The sequence below is a fragment of the Hemiscyllium ocellatum genome, chromosome 31 (assembly GCF_020745735.1).
Source record: "Hemiscyllium ocellatum isolate sHemOce1 chromosome 31, sHemOce1.pat.X.cur, whole genome shotgun sequence".
In the NCBI taxonomy this organism is placed as follows: Eukaryota; Metazoa; Chordata; class Chondrichthyes; order Orectolobiformes; family Hemiscylliidae; genus Hemiscyllium; species Hemiscyllium ocellatum.
Window position 1 is genome coordinate 17,081,754 of NC_083431.1, and position 19,258 is coordinate 17,101,011.

General features: G+C 38.8%; 1 protein-coding gene across 5 annotated transcripts in view; it reads left to right on the plus strand.

Moving 5' to 3' along the window:
- The window catches only part of synrg (synergin, gamma), a 121,929-nt gene that overhangs the window by 47,912 nt on the left and 54,759 nt on the right, over positions 1-19,258 (plus strand). For all 5 annotated transcript variants that reach the window (XM_060848019.1, XM_060848020.1, XM_060848022.1 and 2 more), the window contains 3 exons: positions 3,236-3,351; positions 5,051-5,113; positions 7,590-8,576. In XM_060848019.1, coding sequence (XP_060704002.1) covers positions 3,236-3,351; positions 5,051-5,113; positions 7,590-8,576 — 1,166 coding nt within the window. The remainder of the gene's footprint in view (positions 1-3,235; positions 3,352-5,050; positions 5,114-7,589; positions 8,577-19,258) is intronic.

Sequence of the window (19,258 nt, forward strand, 5' to 3'; positions counted from 1 at the left end):
TCTTAGGCTGGAAATTAAAAGTTAAAAATACTTTTATGGTTCAAAGGTAATTTCTTCATTTGGGTGTTGGTAAATTTTATTCCTCTGGTTCACAGCTGCCCCCGTGGTAATCATGATATTAACTTGGACGCGAAAATACAAATTGAGCCAAGATTGAGGCTCCCAATGTTATTTGACCCAGGTGCCTCTCATAATACAAAGAAAAGTCTTAGTGAAAAAGGTGTTGGACCAGTGATGATTGGTGGAGCAATGTGTGAGTGCAGGCTTCTGTCTCATTCGAAAATATTTCAAATGAGGTTAAGAATGTGGCTCTCAAAATACAGAACGATGCTGCCTAAGTTTCAACTTTAAGACCTAAAAGTTGAAGTTCTTAACTGGAGAAAGGCCAATTTTCACGGTATTAGGCAAGAACTTTTAAAAGCTGATTGGGGCAGATGTTTGCAAATAAAGGGACGGCTGGAAAATGGGAAGCTTTCAGAAATGAGATAACGAGAGTCCAGAGACAGTATATTCCCAGTTGTAGGTATAGGGAATGCTGGATGGCTAAAGAATTTGAGGGTTTGGTTAAGAAAAGGAAGGAAGTATTTGTAAGGTATAGACAGGACAGACCGAATGAATCCTTAGAGTATAAAGGCAGTAGGAGTATACTTAAGAGGGAGATCAGGAGGGCAAAAAGGGGACATGAAATAGCTTTGGCAAATAGAATTAAGGAGAATCCAAAGGTATTTTACAAATACATACAGGACAAAAGGATAACTAGGGAGAGGATAGGGCCCCTCAAAGATCAGCAAGGCGACCTTTGTGTGGAGCCACTGAAAATGGGGGAAATAGTAAACGAGTAATTTACGTCAGTATTTACTGTGGAAAAGGATATGGAAGGTATAGAATGTAGGGAAATAGATGGTGACACCTTGCAAAATGTCCATATCACAGAGGAGGAAGTGCTGGATGTCTTGAAATGCATAAAGGTGGATAAATCCCCAGCACCTGATCAGGTGTATCCTGGAACTCTGCGGGAAGCTAGGGAAGTGATTGCTGGGCCTGTTGCTGAGATATTTGTATCATCGATAGTCACAGGTGAGGTGCCGGAAGACTGGAGGTTGGCTAATGTGGTGCCACTGTTTATGAAGGGTGGTAAGGAAAAGCCAGGGAACTATGGGCCAGTGAGCTTGACATTGGTGGTGGGCAAGTTGTTGGAGGGAATCCTGAGGGACAAGATGTACATGTATTTAGAAAGGCAAGGACTGATTCGGGATAGTCAACATGGCTTTGTGTGTGGGAAATCATGTCTCACAAACTTGATTTGAGTTTTTTGAAGAAGTAACAAAGAGGATTGAGGGCAGAGCAGTAGATGTGATTTATATGGACTTCAGTAAGACTTTCAACAAGGTTCCACGTGGGAGACTCGTTAGCAAGGTTAGATCTCAAGGAATACAGGGAGAATAGCCATTTGGATACAGAACTGGCTCAAAGGTAGAAGAGGTGATGGTGAAGGATTGTTTTTCAGACTGGAGGCCTGTGACCAGTGGAGTGCCACAAGGATCGGTGCTGAGTCCACTACTTTTTGTCATTTACATAAATGATTTGGATGCTAGCATACGAGGTACAGTTAGTAAGTTTGCAGATGACACCAAAATTGGAGGTGTAGTGGACAGCGAGGAGGGCTACCTCAGATTACAATAGGACCTTGACCAGATGGGCCAATGGGCTGAGAAGTGGCAGATGGAGTTTAATTCACATAAATGTGAGGTGCTGCATTTTGGGAAAGCAAATCTTAGCAGGACTTACACACTTAATGATAAGGTCCTAGGGAGTGTTGCTGAACAAAGAGACCTTGGAGTGCAGGTTCATAGCTCCTTGAAAGTGGAGTCACAGGTAGATAGGATAGTGAAGAAGGTGTTTGGTTTGCTTTCTTTTATTGGATAGAGTATTGAGTACAGGAGTTGGGAGATCATATTGCAGCTGTACAAGACATTGGTTAGGCCACTGTTGGAATATTGCGTGCAATTCTGGTCTCCTTCCTATTGGAAAGATGTTGTGAAACTTGAAAAGGTTCAGAAAAGATTTACAAGGATGTTGCCAGGGTTGGAGGATTTGAGCTATAGGGAGAGGCTGAACAGGCTGGGGCTATTTTCCCTGGAGTGTAGGAGGTTGAGAGGTGACCTTAGTGGTTTACAAAATCATGAGAGGCCTGGATAGGATAAAAAGACAAAGCCTTTTCCCTGGGGTCGGGGAGTCCAGAACTAGAGGGCGTCGGTTTAAGGTGAAAGGGGAAAGATATAAAAGAAACTTTTTCACTCAGAGGGTGGTACGTGTATGGAATGAGCTGCCAGAGGAAGTGGTGGAGGCTGGTACAATTGCAACATTTAAGAGGCATTTGGCTGGGTATATGAATAGGAAGGGTTTGGAGGGATATGGGCCAGGTGCTGGTACGTGTGACCAGATTGGGTTGGGATATCTGGACGGGTTGGACCAGAGGGTCTGTTTCCATGCTGTACATCTCTGACTCTATGACTCTATAACTACGCAGAGCTGCATGAGCTGTGGAAAAAGAGATAACATGCAATCTGAGGATTTGTGAAATGCTGTCTCTCTAGAATTAGTATGAAATCATAAGTAAACAAACGATATTATATGTAATGAAGTTTTAAAGAAATGCTATGTAATGTGCACAACATGAAGGGAGAACTTTAAGTTATTCTTTTTGCTTCTTAATTTAAGAAGTGAGCCATTGTAACTGTGGTAAACATTTTCCTCCATCAAAGATATAAAGTGAAAACTGAAACCATTCATTATTACATATTTTATATTTGGTTTGACTTACACCATTTTCCCTTACTTTTGATATGGTATTGCTAATTAGCTGCTCCTCATTCTGACATAAGCACTTTGACCCATTGATTTTATTTTTCCCTTTTTTGCTGAGAAGTAATTTAGAGACTTGTGTTTTCATTTGGGATTTCACTTCTTTTCCTTCCAAGGGCAGCAAAGTAAATGTTTTCCTTTTGAGGTGCTGAATTCTTTTAAGAAGTAATGGGATACTTAGGGTATGCAGTCTCTAATCCCACTTACACAATTGACCAAAAGTAGGGAGAGCTTTTTTTTTGTTTTGTTTGTATCACGAATCTCATAATTATAATTTTGGGAAAAAAAAGTTACTGGAAGTTCTTCCATTTACTTTAATAAACAGTGATGCTTGAGTTATTCACAAAATTATTTCAATTCTCTCTTTCAGCACACATACATTACTGACTCCAATTTCAGGAACTTCTGCACCTTCTTCAGTGGACAAATATGCTGTCTTTAAGGACTTGACAGAAGACAAGCCTGCAGAAAGTTCTTCATTTTCAGGTAGAGTATTCTCTCGTCTATTATTTCGTTTTAAAGTTGAATACAGAGGGATCTCGCTTATCTGAACAAGATCACATGGTCCCGATGCCTGGCTAAACTGTTACCGGGCATTCAATTATCTGGCAAGCGATTATCCGAACGAAATACCCCCTTCCCGTGTTCTTCAGATAATCGAGGTTCCTCTGTATTTAAAATTGTAATGAATGGAATTCTTCCCTGGATTACGATGGTTGTGTGCTTAAGAAAGGCAATATGCACCCATCCAATTCTTTTATAATATGGAAGATTGAATTAAGTTAAAATATGCATCACATTTTCGAAAAAAAAATGTTTTGTAATGTTATTTGCTTAGTACTTCTAATTTCATATTTCAAACTAATTAAATAGAACAGTCAGAACAATCTTTTCAGTCATTACAAGTTTGAACAAGAAGTAATTATTTACTTGTTTGTTTTTCCACCACATATCTTTGACCAAACTTGATATTGTACTAAGTTTTGTGTTTTTTTTAAATAAAATCTTGACCTGTGCAAACTGATCTAAAATGTACAATGTTATGTGAAAAGCTGGAAAATACTGAAGAATTACATGTTTTACCAGCGGTCCAAACTGTGAGCTGCAATGTTATTAATTGATTAGTTGAAAGTAAATCTGGTGAGCCACATATTAGGACAGTAGTGACCTGAGGGAAGAGGGTTCATAAGAGTGCCTTGTTGATGATCATACCCATGAAACATGGAGGTGCAAGCAGTTGGGGGATAGGATTCCTGACATATCCAGCACAAATAAATACAAACATTATGGAATTGTGGGGCTGCACAGTACCACATGTCTGAATGGAGTGCTGCAAATTATTGTCATTATTTGGAGATGCCAATGTTGGACTGGGATGTACTAAAGTTAAAAATCACACAACACTAGGTTATAGTCCAACAGATTTAATTGGATGTCACCTGATGAAGGAGCGGCGCTCCGAAAGCTAGTGTGCTTCCAATTAAACTTGTTGGACTATAACCTGTTGTTGTGATTTTTAACTTTGCAAGTTATTGTGGTTGGTTAAACTGCATCTTTGTTGTTGCAACTATTTAGAATTAAATTTCCCATTTTTGTTTGAACTATCATTTGCCTGTTGGTTCGCATCTAGTTTGCATTGGTTCTGTTTTGTGTTTAAGGTGCACAAAATGAAATCTTGTTGGTCATTTCTTCATTTGGTTGTTGGGAAATTTGATTATTCTGGTTCACAGCTGTCCCCATGGAATCGTGACATTAATTTGGACACGAAAATGCAAATCGAGCCAAGATTGAGACTCCCAATGTCCCAGATGCCTCTCTAGTAAGGAGATGTCTGTGGTGGCTTTATATGTTTCTTTCTGGTTTACACATGTTCAATCCTCAAGCTGGGGAGATGATGGAGCAGTTTACCTTTCAGGCATCTATTATTTGTTACCAATATCAGCTGCCTCCATGACATAACCATGCAACACCGTTTTCTAAGATATTTTGAGGTGGCAAAAGTGTGAACTTTTCAGATTAACGCTGTATTATAAACTGTCATTTCAATTATTTTGAGTTTGTAATATTTTAGTTAAGAAAATATTACGCACTGAGTTATTACTTCAATGCATCATTGTTAATGCAATAAGGTGAAAAGATACAATCTACTTGAATCTATTGTGACATGGTTTAAATTTTCATTTAGATTTTGGTGACAAATATAGTGTTTTTCGTGAACTTGGCCCGAGCGCAGAGAATAAATCCTCAGGTGAGTAGATTTACAGTAGTTTGGAGCCAATCATGCATACAGTAACAGTGGTCAGTAAAGTACTTGGATTCCTTGTATGAGAGGCCTCATGCTACCCAAAGAAGTGCAATTGATCACATATTTAACTTGTATAGACTTGCTGATTACTCTGCAATTTACATCATTAGTAATGTTTTCCTGAAACTTTGCATCTCAAAGTTTATTTTCGTCAGCTCAGAATTACAACCACCCTTGGCAATTAATGGTGACGAGAAGTCAGGATATTCTCTGTACAGCAATTAAACACTAATCAGTAGTTATAATGGGGCACTATGACGAAATGTGATTAAAAGTGTGCGCGTGGAAGCACTACAACCCATTTTTCATGACACCCCCAACTGCCTTCTGGCAATGTGTTTTTTGATCAAGATATGGAATATTATTTTGAGCAATAACTATGCTCACATTCAACTTCCTCTTTATCCCAGCCTTCCACTTCATTGTTTTCTGATGAATTATCGCAGTTACCAGCTGCAAAAGAGTAACACAAGTGAAAATGAGTTTTAAGAATTGGTACTGTGTGCCAGTAGTGCTTAGATGTCTAGATGATGAGCAAAATTATTTACATTTTATGTATGTTTTTGCTTGTATGTTCAATTCAGTTATTACAGTTAAAATATTTGAATTGTTTAAATCTTTATAGTGTGTTATTTTCTTTTTTCTTCCTTTGTTTAATATGCAATTTTAAAAAAATAAGTTGAGGTGGGATAGAACAGGATATTCATATTTAAACAATAAAATACAAGAAAATAGTTTCTGGCCACTCTTCTGATGTTGGATTCCTTATAGGGAAGGGAAAGAAAAACTGCACTGCAAAGGCGTTCCCATGCGGAAAAAGCCAAAACTCGATACGTGTCGGTTTTCCTGAGTTACTGTCATATCATCCACACTGCTGACAGAGTTGCACTGTCACGTTATCACTGTCACTGTGGACAGGTTGCCTTATCCCCAACTGTAAAAGGGAGATAAGATGGAGTGCAGTTTTGGAGTAGGGAAGAAATATTTACTTTGGTTCAGGTCATGAAGCGCTGTGGTCATGCCAGTTACTTCCACTAGAAAACTATTACTCTAGTGGAACAAGAAAAGCAGAAAGCATTATGATACTATTCTTTTGAAGAAGGATCTGGAAATTTAGATGAGTTAAATCTGGGTTATGATCATTTTGTTAATTTTATTTTTTATTTCTTCACACAAAGTGAAAAACTTTGACCATTGCAACTTCGCAAAAATTCAAACATTGAGATGAAGTGCTATATGTTTTCAGCAAAAATGAGATTCTGAAGATTTGCAATCTTAAAGGAGAGTTTTTCTATTGTTTCTCACCCCCATTTTTATTTAAGAGAGCATGTGCATTTTTGTTGATGATTACCCATTGAAAATATGTAGCTGCAGCTTCCCAAATAGCTTGGCAGCCTTCCCAGTTGAAAGACTGAGGCAAAGAGATCAGATATATCAAAGGTTTGATCTTTGCTTTGTGCTGAGCCACAGTGGCACCGTGTGGCTACAATTAGCTTCAATCTCCCACAGTTCAGGAGGACAAAGTCAGTTAGTGTCCCTATAAATTGATTCCCTGCTGGGAAAACTCATTTGAATGATGAATGAATAGTTGTAGTTCCTTTCATTATCTGATAGTGTTGAGGTCTGGTACTCAATGTCCATTTCGTGAAAGCAGTACCTTACGGAGGGGGGTGTGGGGAACAATGCAACATTGTTTTTTAAATTTTGTTTTCCATCACTTAATGTGGTCTCCAAATAGGTTCATTCAGAATTTAAAAGTATAATTATTCTCTCACATTGGTCGTGGGATTTGGTCTGGAAGCAGAAGTAGGGATTGAAAGCCAATTGCCTGGGCCGGAAAAGCTGATAGTTAATTTCAAGTACTGTATTAAGAAGTAGTAAGCTCATTTCCTCAGTCCCTACAAGATCCTTTTAGTCACTGAAATAACTCCAGGTAGCAAAATTAAAATTTCAAACAGAATTAAATAACACAATGTTTTCCATAAAAAGACAAAAGTGGGTTCTAATGTTTGCCACTGTGCTGTCACATAAGCAGAACCAGACAGTACGGGTGGGCTCAATAGATACTTAGCAGAATGCTGCCACGCATGCACAATGGGAAATATCCAGACCATTCGTCCATCAAAGCTGGGTTAAAATTCTCACTTTCTTTTTTCCAGATTTGCATAATGGCCCACATTTGGGCCGGTTGGGTATTTAAATTTGGTTCGTTGATCATCCCTCTTCCCTACAATGAAAAATTAAATGGTGGTATGTTCAATGCAGGGTTTTACTTGGCAGTGCATGCTTGGTATGGGTTGGTGCTTTGGTCGTAGTTACTAATTTGAAAATGCTTGTGTTTGTGTGCTGTGAAAAGTGAAACATAGAATTCTATTCTTAACTGCTGATATTTTGTCACTGAAAAGATGTATGTTTGCAGGGGAGGGCTTTGCAGAATTCAAATCACCAGGAAATGATGATGGATTCACAGACTTCAAAACTGCAGACAGCATTTCACCAGTAGATTCATCAGAGCAAGCAAAGACGTTCTCAACGACATTTCCTTCGGTGCCATATCTTCAACCTCAACTGCAACCAGTAACACAGCCTAAAGACTCTTTCAATCTCACGGACCTTTTTACCTCTGTCAGTAATACTGGAGAGAGCAGTTCTATGTCATTTCCACCAGTTTTTGTGACATCATCCATTTCCTCATCTGTATGTGTTACATCTTCATTGTCATCACTATCATCTGGTACTTTTTCCACAGCCAGTAGCAAAACTGCTGGTGGAACTGATGACTTTGGGGACTTCAGTCTTTTTGGTGTAGCAGCCAGCAGTACTTCAGGTGGGGGATGGGGTCAGGATGAATTTGCAGATTTTATAGCTTTTGGCAGCTCCAACACCACTGGATCCTCTGAACAAAAGTCAAATGATAAATATAGTGTTTTCAGGCAGGAGAAGAATGATGGCTTCACAGCATCTTTTGATGCCTCACTTGGCACAGCAGAAGGTGGACAACAACCTTCAACCACTGCTGTAGACAAATATGATGTCTTTAAACAGATACCTGAGGAAGGGTCCATAATGGGCTTTGAGGAACAAAAAGACAATTCCTCCCTTTCCCAAGAAAAGAATGAGGATGACTTCCCAGTTACCAAGCTGTCCCTTGCATTCAGCACCTCGGACAAGGCTTTCGTAGATAAACTCTCTGCTTTTAAACAGGCAAAAGAAGACTCTGCCTCAGTGAAATCTTTGGACCTTCCTTCAATTGGTGGGAGTAGTATTGGTAAAGAGGACTCAGAAGATGCCTTATCCGGTCAGTTTGACATGAAGTCGGCTGAGGTTGGTGGTGATTTGAAGCATGTGTTGTCTGACAGCTCGCTGGATTTACCACCTGTCATTGGTCAGCCGCCTCCAGTTACAGGTGAGGAAATGGTTCGATTGATCTGGTAGTTACAGCCAAATCGTCTGCATACTGCAGTTTCCTTTCTATAATGCCGCACCAATGATTTATTGTTTCTCTATGTAATGTTCCATTCTGTATAATTATGGCTGTTGGGATTTGATCTGTTTGTCACTGCTCTTTAGTGAGTATAATTATGCTAAGTTGTTAATCTTAGTGGAGCAATCCAATAAATGCCCTTGGTTTCGAGCTATCACTGGGCAACTTCAGTTGTTAGGGTACCTTTGTCCACTGTATTTTCATCAGTTAATTGAACTAGCAGAGTTATTTTCAATATTTTTTCCCACTCGGAATGCCACAGTTGTTTCACATTAGTACTTTGAATCAATGAATGATCTAAATGATCTTCATGATTTCTGTGCAGATACCTAATATTCATGTCAACCATTACAGTATAACAAACAATTCCACAGAGAGTGACAATCATTGTCATCCTGGCTGGTACTGGATTAGTAGAATTATTTTACCTGCATTCTTTCAACCAGGATTACAGATCACTGTTTCCGTTTTAATATTTTATGGGCAACCATATCCCAATGACGCTGCCAGACCTACTGGGTTTTTCCAGCATATTCCCTTTCTTTTAGTTTGGATATACATCCACAGTATTTTGATTTTGCATATTCAGCCATGACTACTTCTATATGGTGCCTTAACATGGTGCCTCGTTTTAACTGTAATATTCCCACAAATTTGCAGTCAGCTCTCTTTAACCCTGAGATTAAAGAGGGCACTCTCACCCAAGGCCAGTATTATTTATATTTCTATAAAGCTGTTTAAAACTACTTTTAAAACATAGTCAGGATTCAAGAGTTTTGGGCTTGATTCTGGATGTACGTGGAAACTTGAATTTTCCATGTGTTAAAATAATTGAGCGCAGCCTGTTGGATTGATGGTAAAACAGATTGCAAATTGGGGTTGAATGGTAACACGCAAGTAACCCACTGGACAAAAATGTTTATGGACATAATATATGACAAAGCTAAGTGGTAGTTAGGAAGGATTTCCACATCTGCTGACTGGTTTAGCAAATACCAGTTTTGAAAGCAGGCCAAAAGGGTTCCCACAATGTTTCTGTACTTCCATTTAAGCACATATGCTCTTATTATGTTACAATAATATGGAATAAATAATGTGCCAGAAATTAAATATCCAGGTTGCTATTTAAAACAGGTTATAAACTGTTTCATCCGTGCACGTGACATACCAGACTAAATTTGAATGGCGATCAGGAAACAGTCATGTAGATTATTTAAAAAGTAGGAAAGACTGCCCAAAATTTGACTAGGCTGAGACTAGTGATATTTAAATCAAATGCTCACAGTGCCAAGACTATGATCTGCCGATCTGTTATGGCAGTATGGAAGTAATCCTTGTACCTAATTCCACTAGCATTTAAATATTTTCTTTGTTTATGAAGTGAAGACTTCATGCTGTGGAAATATGTTGGGGAAATTGGTAAGTAGAATTGAGTTTTTCGATCTTTGACCATAGCACATCAACAGTTAAAACTGACAAGTATGCAATTAACTGCACCTGCAGAGTTAGACTTAATATTTGAAACTGTCCTAATGAGCTTAGAACCTTCATACATTAGAATGGTTGGTAACACTGTTCATTTGAGAATAATTTATTTGTATTTAAACTACCAGAGTGCGCCATCTTCTTATGTTGCACAGATGTCCTTAACTGGCATCTGCCAAACAACACAACCTTGGACCATCATTCTCTTTAAGTTATGCATCTGCATAGCCACTGTGAAGAGAGCACCAATTGGCATCCAATGTATGGCTTCAACTTCTAGAAGATATTGCCACACTTTGAGTTCTGCATAGTGGTAGAAAATATTAGAGGGAGTATTGCCTTAGGCATTATATTTGTATCTGTAGAGTATGGTAAGTATTCCCCTGACTGAATGGTCTTCTCACTACAAGCTTCTTTTTCACTTCTGGTCACCACTACCACTTCCTCACCTGATATTGTTCTGCACTAACATGCCATTGTCAGTTTTTTTGTTTATCCTGCAGATTTTGCCTTCATTTACACAGGCAACAATAGACATCTTTTTCATAAAATTGGGGTGGTTGGGGGTGGGATGGGGAGGCATGGTATCCTCCATTTGTGCTTTGCAATGTCTGCTCCTTGGATTCCAGCACAACAACTGAGCTGAAGTTTCTTGCAATGCAGGCACTGCAGATGTGGCATCCAAACTGTCAATGTTTTGTGTACAACCTCCCACCTACTGCTGTTGCAACAGACCACTTATGCAAGCCATTGCCACCTGGTTTGTTAGACATAGATTAAATTAAATATTTACCCGCAAAATGCCTCACTACAAGTGTTAGAAGCATAAGCAATACCTCATTCACCTATCGTAATCAGTTTCCAATCTCTCCAAATTCTTGAACTTTATTCTTTATGTTGCACCTTAATTGTTGACCACTCTGATCGTAACAGCCAAAGCATTTAACTTTGCTGCATCATTTATACTACATTGTGCAATCTTTCCATTACCATGGATTGTACACCATTGTGCAGTCAATGAATAGTTTAAAATAAACTGATGTTTAAATGTAGATGAGGAGTAAATGTATAATAACAATTGTTCATGGATCTCGCTGTGCACAGATTGGCTACAAAACAACGATAACTATACTTCAAAAATGTTTCACTGGCTTTGGCATACCCTGCTGGTGTGGAATGTACTATTCAGAAAGAGATTTTTTTTTGAAGAATAACAGCATGTATTTAAAAATTGCTTTCTTAAAGTCAGCATATACTTTCATAGAAGGAAAAAAATGACTAGAGCTCCATCTGAGCTTTTAGTAGACTGGTGCCAGTAGAATGCAAGAATAACAATATTTCCAGCTTTGAAAATATTCATCTCTGGCTAATGATTAGTTGCAGAAACCATTTGAAAGACTAAGTGAAGGTATTCTTTATTTCAGTATTTAAAAACATAAAGACCAGCTACAGTGGAATGATTTATCTTCTACACCTTAGCAACTCCAAAAGTGCCTCAGTCCAATCCTTCATGTATATTGTGGTCATAGCTAATGCACTAACCTTTTTACGTGATTGGCATAGTGCACATTACAAATTACACCTCAACATTTTGCCATGAAATACCATTTGCTTTCCTAATAACTGGTTTTGTTTTATAACTGCACACCAGCTTCAAAACATTTTGTTATTCAGGAGCTGCAATGAAATGTGTGATTTAGTGATCAAATAAATTTGCAGCCAATGGGCTGTAGTCTAAGCTGTTTTAAAAATAGGGATCCCTATCATTTTTCAATGATTAAAATGAGTTTAATGTGTAGAAATTAAACAAATTAAAATGGGATACTTATTTACGAGATTTAAACAGGTAACAAATAGTTTCTTTAAGTTGGAGTTGAAATTATGAGACAATATAAAAATTGGAGTTTAGAAGTTAGATTTTCAAGCTGTTAAACACAAAGGAATAAAATCTCTAATCTGCAATGTATTGGTCACATGGAGTTTAGATTCATGGCCTTTTCTTGGATGCAGTTCCCTTGTATGTGGGAGGTTCTCATACTTTATAATGACTCTTGCGCTGCAGTGCTTGGAAGACTGGCAGTGTTATTTTGCAGTTTGGTAAAATTCCTAATGTTGAAGACAAGAGTGTGAAGGATTGTTCAAAAATATGTAAATTTCACGCAGTCTATATTTTTCATTTATTTATTCTAACTGGTGCTGTAATTTTCTCATTTTGTTCAGTTATACTGTATAAATTACATTAGATTTTAAACTTTCACTCTCTACAACATTTTTCCCCACCCTAAATGCTCTTCTGTCTCTTGTCATTTCCCGTCTCTTCTTTTATCCTATGCCCACCTTTCCAGTCCTCTTCCTCCTCACTTGCGCACATGTGCGCTCTCTGTCTCTCCCCCTATACTCACTTCATTAAATATTATGTTTAGATCCATGGAACAGAATGTGTGCAGTTTTTTTCCATTTAACAGCTATCAACAGTTCAGCTTTTTAATTATGTTTTAAGATATCTGGGTTCCAGATCAAAGCTTTAAATAAAGATCGTCACTGTAGCAGACAAGGCGATTGCGTAAGCCAGTGGTTAGGAAATGCCAACTTTTAAATTTCAAAAGATTGTAGGAGCAGAATGTGAGTTCCCATAGATTTCCTTCCTTGTTACTTAACTGTGTTTCCTCCTTGTCATTCAACAGCATTACTACTGCTAAACTCGCGCCATCAATAGTTTGAGGTTACTGTTGAGCAAAAAAGTAACTGGACCTCTTTTATAAACACTGACTCTAGGGCAGAGATTGGAAATGCTGCATACATTTAACTGCACACCATCTCCAAACTAATTTGTTACTTAGAAGTAACTGTACAATTTCACGATGAAATGAATTTACAGCCAAGGTAGCCTGCAGTAGTATTAAAATTCAGAGCCTTATTACTTTTCACTGAGTAGGAGAAGTTTCATGCATTAAAATTAAAAACAAGGCACAGGGTCTTCTCACAAGGCACATGCCAGGAGAGTGGTGAAATGCTCCCCAGTTGCCTAGATGAGTGTGCTCCAACAGTGATCAAGAAGCTTACTCCTCAGAGAAAGCAGTCCTACTTATTTAACATCCCATTAACCACCTTAAACTACATTCCCACCAGCACCTGCACACACCAAGGCTGCACTGCATACCAATTACATGATGCACTGCAACAACACTCAGTAGACAGATGTGGCAGGTGAATCAATCCCCAACATCTTCAAAATAACTGGAGAAAGTTGTCTTTGTGAATAGATTGAAAAGAAAGGGTAAGAAGCTGCTGGTTCAGTCCCATGCTTGTTGCTGATAAGTTTGTAGTGAGGCTATCAGCAGCATGTGGAAGAGAAATAACCTGTGTTTGGAGCAGCAGTGCATAGTTTTCATAAATACTGCCAGTGAGTGAGTAACTGGTGAGGCAGGCAGCTGTGGTACACAAACAAGTTGACAAAGGCTGGAGCTGAAGGTCTGTTGGAAGGGGGAATCTGAACTGGAGGAGCCTTTTTGCTGATATTGTAAAGAGAGTGGGGAATTACCTTTTGGCTGAGGTGACCATTTGTCTCCCTGGTCCCAGGAAGGAAGATGAATTACTTACAAATACATGTAGAATTTTTAGCTTAAAACTATACATGTTTAGGAGCTACTCTGTGAGTAGTTTTGTGGTGGATGTCATTGTAATTGGTAAATTTAAATCTGAGATTGAGATGCAATAAAAAAGATGATAACTACCTGGTTAAAACATTACCGCTTTGCAGATACCTCATCGGAGTGCAGATAGAGTGATGGTTTTTTTGTGTGTGTCAGTTACTTTTTAAAACACTTATATCTATTTTGCCATTTAAATTCTGTAATGTTTTCCTTGTGTGTTGGAGCTTTAGGTTTAATGTATTTAGAATTATTAAGAATTGATAAATTCTTCTAATTCTGCTTCAAAATATCCTATGCATCAGAAAAATATAGAAGATAATGTTATAATGCAACTGCATCTTCCCACCCCCCCACCACACCACTCCCACAACGAAAGGAGTGAGAATGAAAAGGTAGTCCCGAATACATGCTTCACTGGAGAGGCCAGCACTTGTTGCCATCAGTATTTCCCCTTGAGAAGATGGTGATGAGCCACCTCCTTGAATCACTGGAGTCCATCTGGTAATACAGCCATCATGCTGTCATGAACAGAGTTTTTGATCTACCAGCACTGTGAATGTATCTGTACCACTTGAATAGCAGCTCTACTAGAAGGTAGCTTGATTACACCTTTGGCATGGGCAGTAAATGCAGACTCTTGTCAGTGACACCTACATCCACAAACAGAAAACAAAAGCATAAGTCCTTAATTGGCAGGATAGGACAGCAAATATTGAAAACTAATGGCAGTAATTAGAAACTGGCTTTCTCTGAAATTGTGTTCCAACCCCTGCAGTGTAATTGCTGCTGTCATTTTCTGAGTTATTAGAATAAGGAGACACAGCAGGAGACCAAAAAATCTGTTTGAATGTTTCACTGAATTAAAAGACAAATCTGTTTCAGTGAGGATGGACAGTAGGAAGTGGGAATATTTAGATTTGCAAGAAAGTGTTTATTGTAGCTCTTTTTAGGAGGAAAACCTGCAACTTGTGTGTGACTCCAGTTCAATATTAATATGTTTTGACTCTTAGCTGTTCTCTGAAATGCCAAATGCAAGCCGATCAGTCATGTCAACCACGATAACTAGGAATGCATAATGAAATGTCTGTCTTACCAGTGATACTCATACCCTGAAAATTAATTCTAAACATTCTGAGGCATAAACTGGTCATATTAAATGCTATATTGAATTTCTTGCATATTTGTGTTAAATTTTCAACCTTTGATTGCATGTCCTTTTTGTTGTGTGGGATAATGTAACTTAGGAGCGGCAGATGGAGTTTAGTCTCAATATATGCGAGGTGCTACATTTTGGAAAGACCAATCAGGGCAGGGCTTATGCACTTCATGGTAAGGTCCTGGAGAGTGTTGCTGAATGAAGAGACCTTGGAGTGCAGGTTCATAGTTCTTTGAAAGTGGGGTAGCAGGTAGACAGGGTAATAAAGAAAGTATTTGGTACACTTTCCTTTATTGGTCAGAGCACTGAGTATAGGAGTTGGGAAGTTATGTCGTGGCTGTACAGGACACTTGTTAGGCCACGTTTGGAATACTGTATTCAGCTATGGTATTCATGCTGTCAGAAAGATGTTGTTACACTCGAAAGGATTCAGAAAAGATTTATAAGGATGTTGTCAGGGTTGGAGGATTTGAGCTATAGGGCGCAGATGAACAGGCTGGGGCTATTCTCCCTGGAGCATCGGAGGCTGAGGGGTGACCTTATAGAGGTTTATAAAATCATGAGGAGCATGGATAGGGTAAATAGACAAGGTCTTTTCCCTGGTGTAGGCGTGTCCAAAACTAGAGGGCATAGGTTTAAGGTGACAGGGAAAAGATATAAAAGGGACCTAAGCAGCAACTTTTTCCTGCAGAGGGTGGTGTATGTATGGAATGAGCTGCCAGACCAAGTGGTGGAAGTTGTTACAATTACAACATTTAAAAGGTATCTGGATGGGTATATGAAGAGAAAGGGTTTAGAGGGATATGGACCTAGTGCTGGAAAATGGGACTAGATTAATTTGAGGTATCTAGTCAGCACGGATGAGTTAGTTGGAAGGGTCTGTTTCCAAGCTGTACGTCGCAAACTCTATAATAATAGATAATAATCAAATTTGCTTTCATTTGGATGTTGAGAAGTTTTTAGTTATATCTTTATGGAATTTTGAAACATTGTAACTAATCCCTGTTAGAATATTAAAGGTTCCCTGGTGACAACAGACTTTTAATTAGAATGATAGAATCCTTAGTATGGAAAGAGGCCATTCAGCCTACGGAGTCTGCACCAACCGTTCGAAGAGCATCCCACTTAGATTCACCTCCCTAACCCATCCCTGTAACCCTGCATTTCTCAGGGCTAATCCACGTAGCTAGTATGTTCTTGGATGCAATGAGCAATTTAGCATGGCCAATCCCACTACCAACAGATCACATCTAAACTACACAGTCCTGTCACATTCTGAATTGTAGTGAACATTTAAATAACGGGAGGAGGAGGTGGCTCCATTTTTGCACGCTTAATAATGGGGTAGTCCAACACATTGTGGAACAGACAATGGTGAAACCTTTACAAACGTCTTTAGCTAGAAACGCCCAGTGGACAATCTCTCTTTTTACCTCCTCCCAGAGGTCCCCATGAATGACAGATGCTGGCCTTTAGCCAACTGAATTCATTCCACAGGATAACTAAAGATGGCTGAAGACAGTGGATACTCCAAAGGCTATCGCCCTGGCAACATTCCAGTAATAGTATTAAAGACTTGTGCTTCAGAACTAGCTGCATCCTTAATAGTTACAAAATTGGTGCCTACTTAGTCAATGTCTAACATTGCTCGGTGGAATATGTCTTGTATACGAAAACAGGACAAATCCAACCTGGCCAAGTATCACTTGTCTGCCCTTTTATCAGCAGAAGCATCACGCCACACTTATTCAACAATAACCAGTTCACTGATGCTTATTTTGGGTTCTCTCAAGCTTACTGAGCTCCTGGCCTCATTCCGATCTTGATTCAAATGTGTACAGGAGAACTAAACTGGAAAGGGGAAGCCAACATGACTATCCTTGATGTCAAGGTAGCATTTGACCTATTGTGCCATTATGAAACACGGAGGTCAGTTTTGGGAGGGAGGGCCTGTTAAAGTACAGATTTGAGATGGCCCAGAGAATCCCTTTTCGACTCAGACTTGTAAGCCTGTCTCTTGGTTTGTCCCGGAGATCGTACACTTTGCAAGTCTGGAATAAAAAACTTCTTACAGTTTAGTTTAATTTTAGTCATCCCCTTTATTCACCAATAGCATCACTGTTACAACATAATGCTGATACCTATAAGCTAAACTTATCCTCCCCCATTTCTACCACCTACAATCAGAAACCACCAGTAGAGATGCATTTCTCAAACCACCCCTATCAGCATTCCGCAGAGACCATTCCCTCTGTGACTCCCTCATTAAGTCCACAGCTCCCACCATCCCACCCTCCAGGTTCTAATAACTTAGGAGAGTAGGGTACCAGCTCTCCAAGTGCCCAGCAGGCTACTCCGATGTACTGATACAAAGTGGCTTCCTTTATACAAAAGTTTACAAAAACATTGCATGTTCTTAATTACACAGTGAAAAACAATAATTAGTAAGGAAGAAAAGTTAATTGACAGGTCTGCGTATGCTTGACTAATCACTCCCACAGGCCCTAAGCCATTCATCACCTAACCGAGTTAGGCAACTGCAAGCAAGATAAACTCCTATCATAAAGAGGTACCAGTCTGAGCTAATTGAAGGGTTCGTAAGGTAACGTTGCACAGCTCACATGTCAGATACAATTGTTTTACAAAGTGGCTTCTTAGCAAGCAGGGGAATCTTTTGACCATAAAATGGCTTCCTGACACATTGTGTCAGATTCTCTTCGATGTTAGGCCTAGAATAATTTCTAAGCTAGGAGCAGACTCGTGCTTTTTAAGCACTGGATCATTCTGTACCTGAGGCTGAGATGTTACTGTCAGGCTGCATTTAAACTGATTCATTAGTCTTCAAATTAAACATGCTTTCTTTTCAGGGTTGTGATCAAATTCAAATAAGAAATAAGATCTGATTATTTAGAAATGACACTGGGGCAATCTGTAAGGTCTGTAGAGTGGTCTGCAAGAACAGCAAGTAAGTTAAAACTTCATCAATATTACCCTTTTCAGAGTTTGTATTTAATAATCGGTAATGGCTACACAATATCATCATAAAGTCTCAAAGAATGCTATTAAGTTCAATCCATAGCAGGTTCGCACGAAGAGTTAATTTTCTACTGGCTTCAGCAACCTCCGCACTAAAATAGTCTCTCTAGTGTTCTTTTGAACTCTCAAGTCAGGATCTTGATGTTTTTCTCTCTGTCTACCTAACTTGCAAGGGTAAGAAGAATTCATTATAACTGACAGGACCTGACTGTCAATTACAAGGCTTTTGATAGTAACAAGTTTTGTTTCAGGGTCAGAATCAAACACTTTCATTGGTTTCACAAGGAAACAGCCGTGAATGTTATCACTTGGTGTCCTGTATACACAGGTTCACTGATGCTAAGGCAAGTGTTCTTAATTGCCTTAGAGCATCCTGTTATACTTGGTGAGCACAGATGTTTTTATCTTCATTCCTTTTTTAAGCCTCCCGGTCTGTCCTATCTAATTTCTAGTGTGCAGCAAATGTGTTCTATAATTCGGTATTACATTTTAGTCTAAATGTTTAAAGACAAGTTTTAAGGCTACAGACTTTCTCAGGACTGCTGGTTAGAATCTTAACTATCACTAAGTGAGTTACGTCAGCCCACAACATGACCACGGAAGTTTCTCGAGATAGTGTCCTCGATCAAAAGAATTTTAGCTGCTTCATCAATGATTGAAGTTCCTTTTGTCTTAAGGTCAGAAGTGGTGATGTTTGTTGATGATTGTACAGTGTTCAGCATCATTCATGACGGCTCAGATACTGGTACAGTCAGCATCCAAATGCAATTAGGATAGACAATAAATGCTGGCTTGTGCAGTGAAGCCCACATTGAATGAATGAATGAATGAATAAAAGATTCATCCAAACAAAACTGTGTATCCAAATAAATTGTTAATTGTGAATAGTGGTGTACAGGGCAGCATCTGTTTCTGTTCAGCCTTTTTTAGTCTGGTGAGCAGCAAGGGTATTCCTGAACAAGGCAAAACTCATCAGATGACATTATCGATTTGAAGATAAACTTCTATTTTGGTTCCTTGTATGGACCACTTTTCCATTTAGTATAACCATTTCAATATGTTGTCTAGTTCCAGTACACCCTGAATCTCTGGAAAAGTTGAACTTTACAGAAAGAAAGTTGCGAAAGTTTTTATTAATGATGCACCATTTCATAGTTTGATTAACAAAAACATCCCTGTTACAGTATTTTTAATCTCACTACTGTAACAGAACTAATTGCCACAAAGATTGTAGGACACTTATTTATTTCTAATAAAGTAATTGATATATGTTA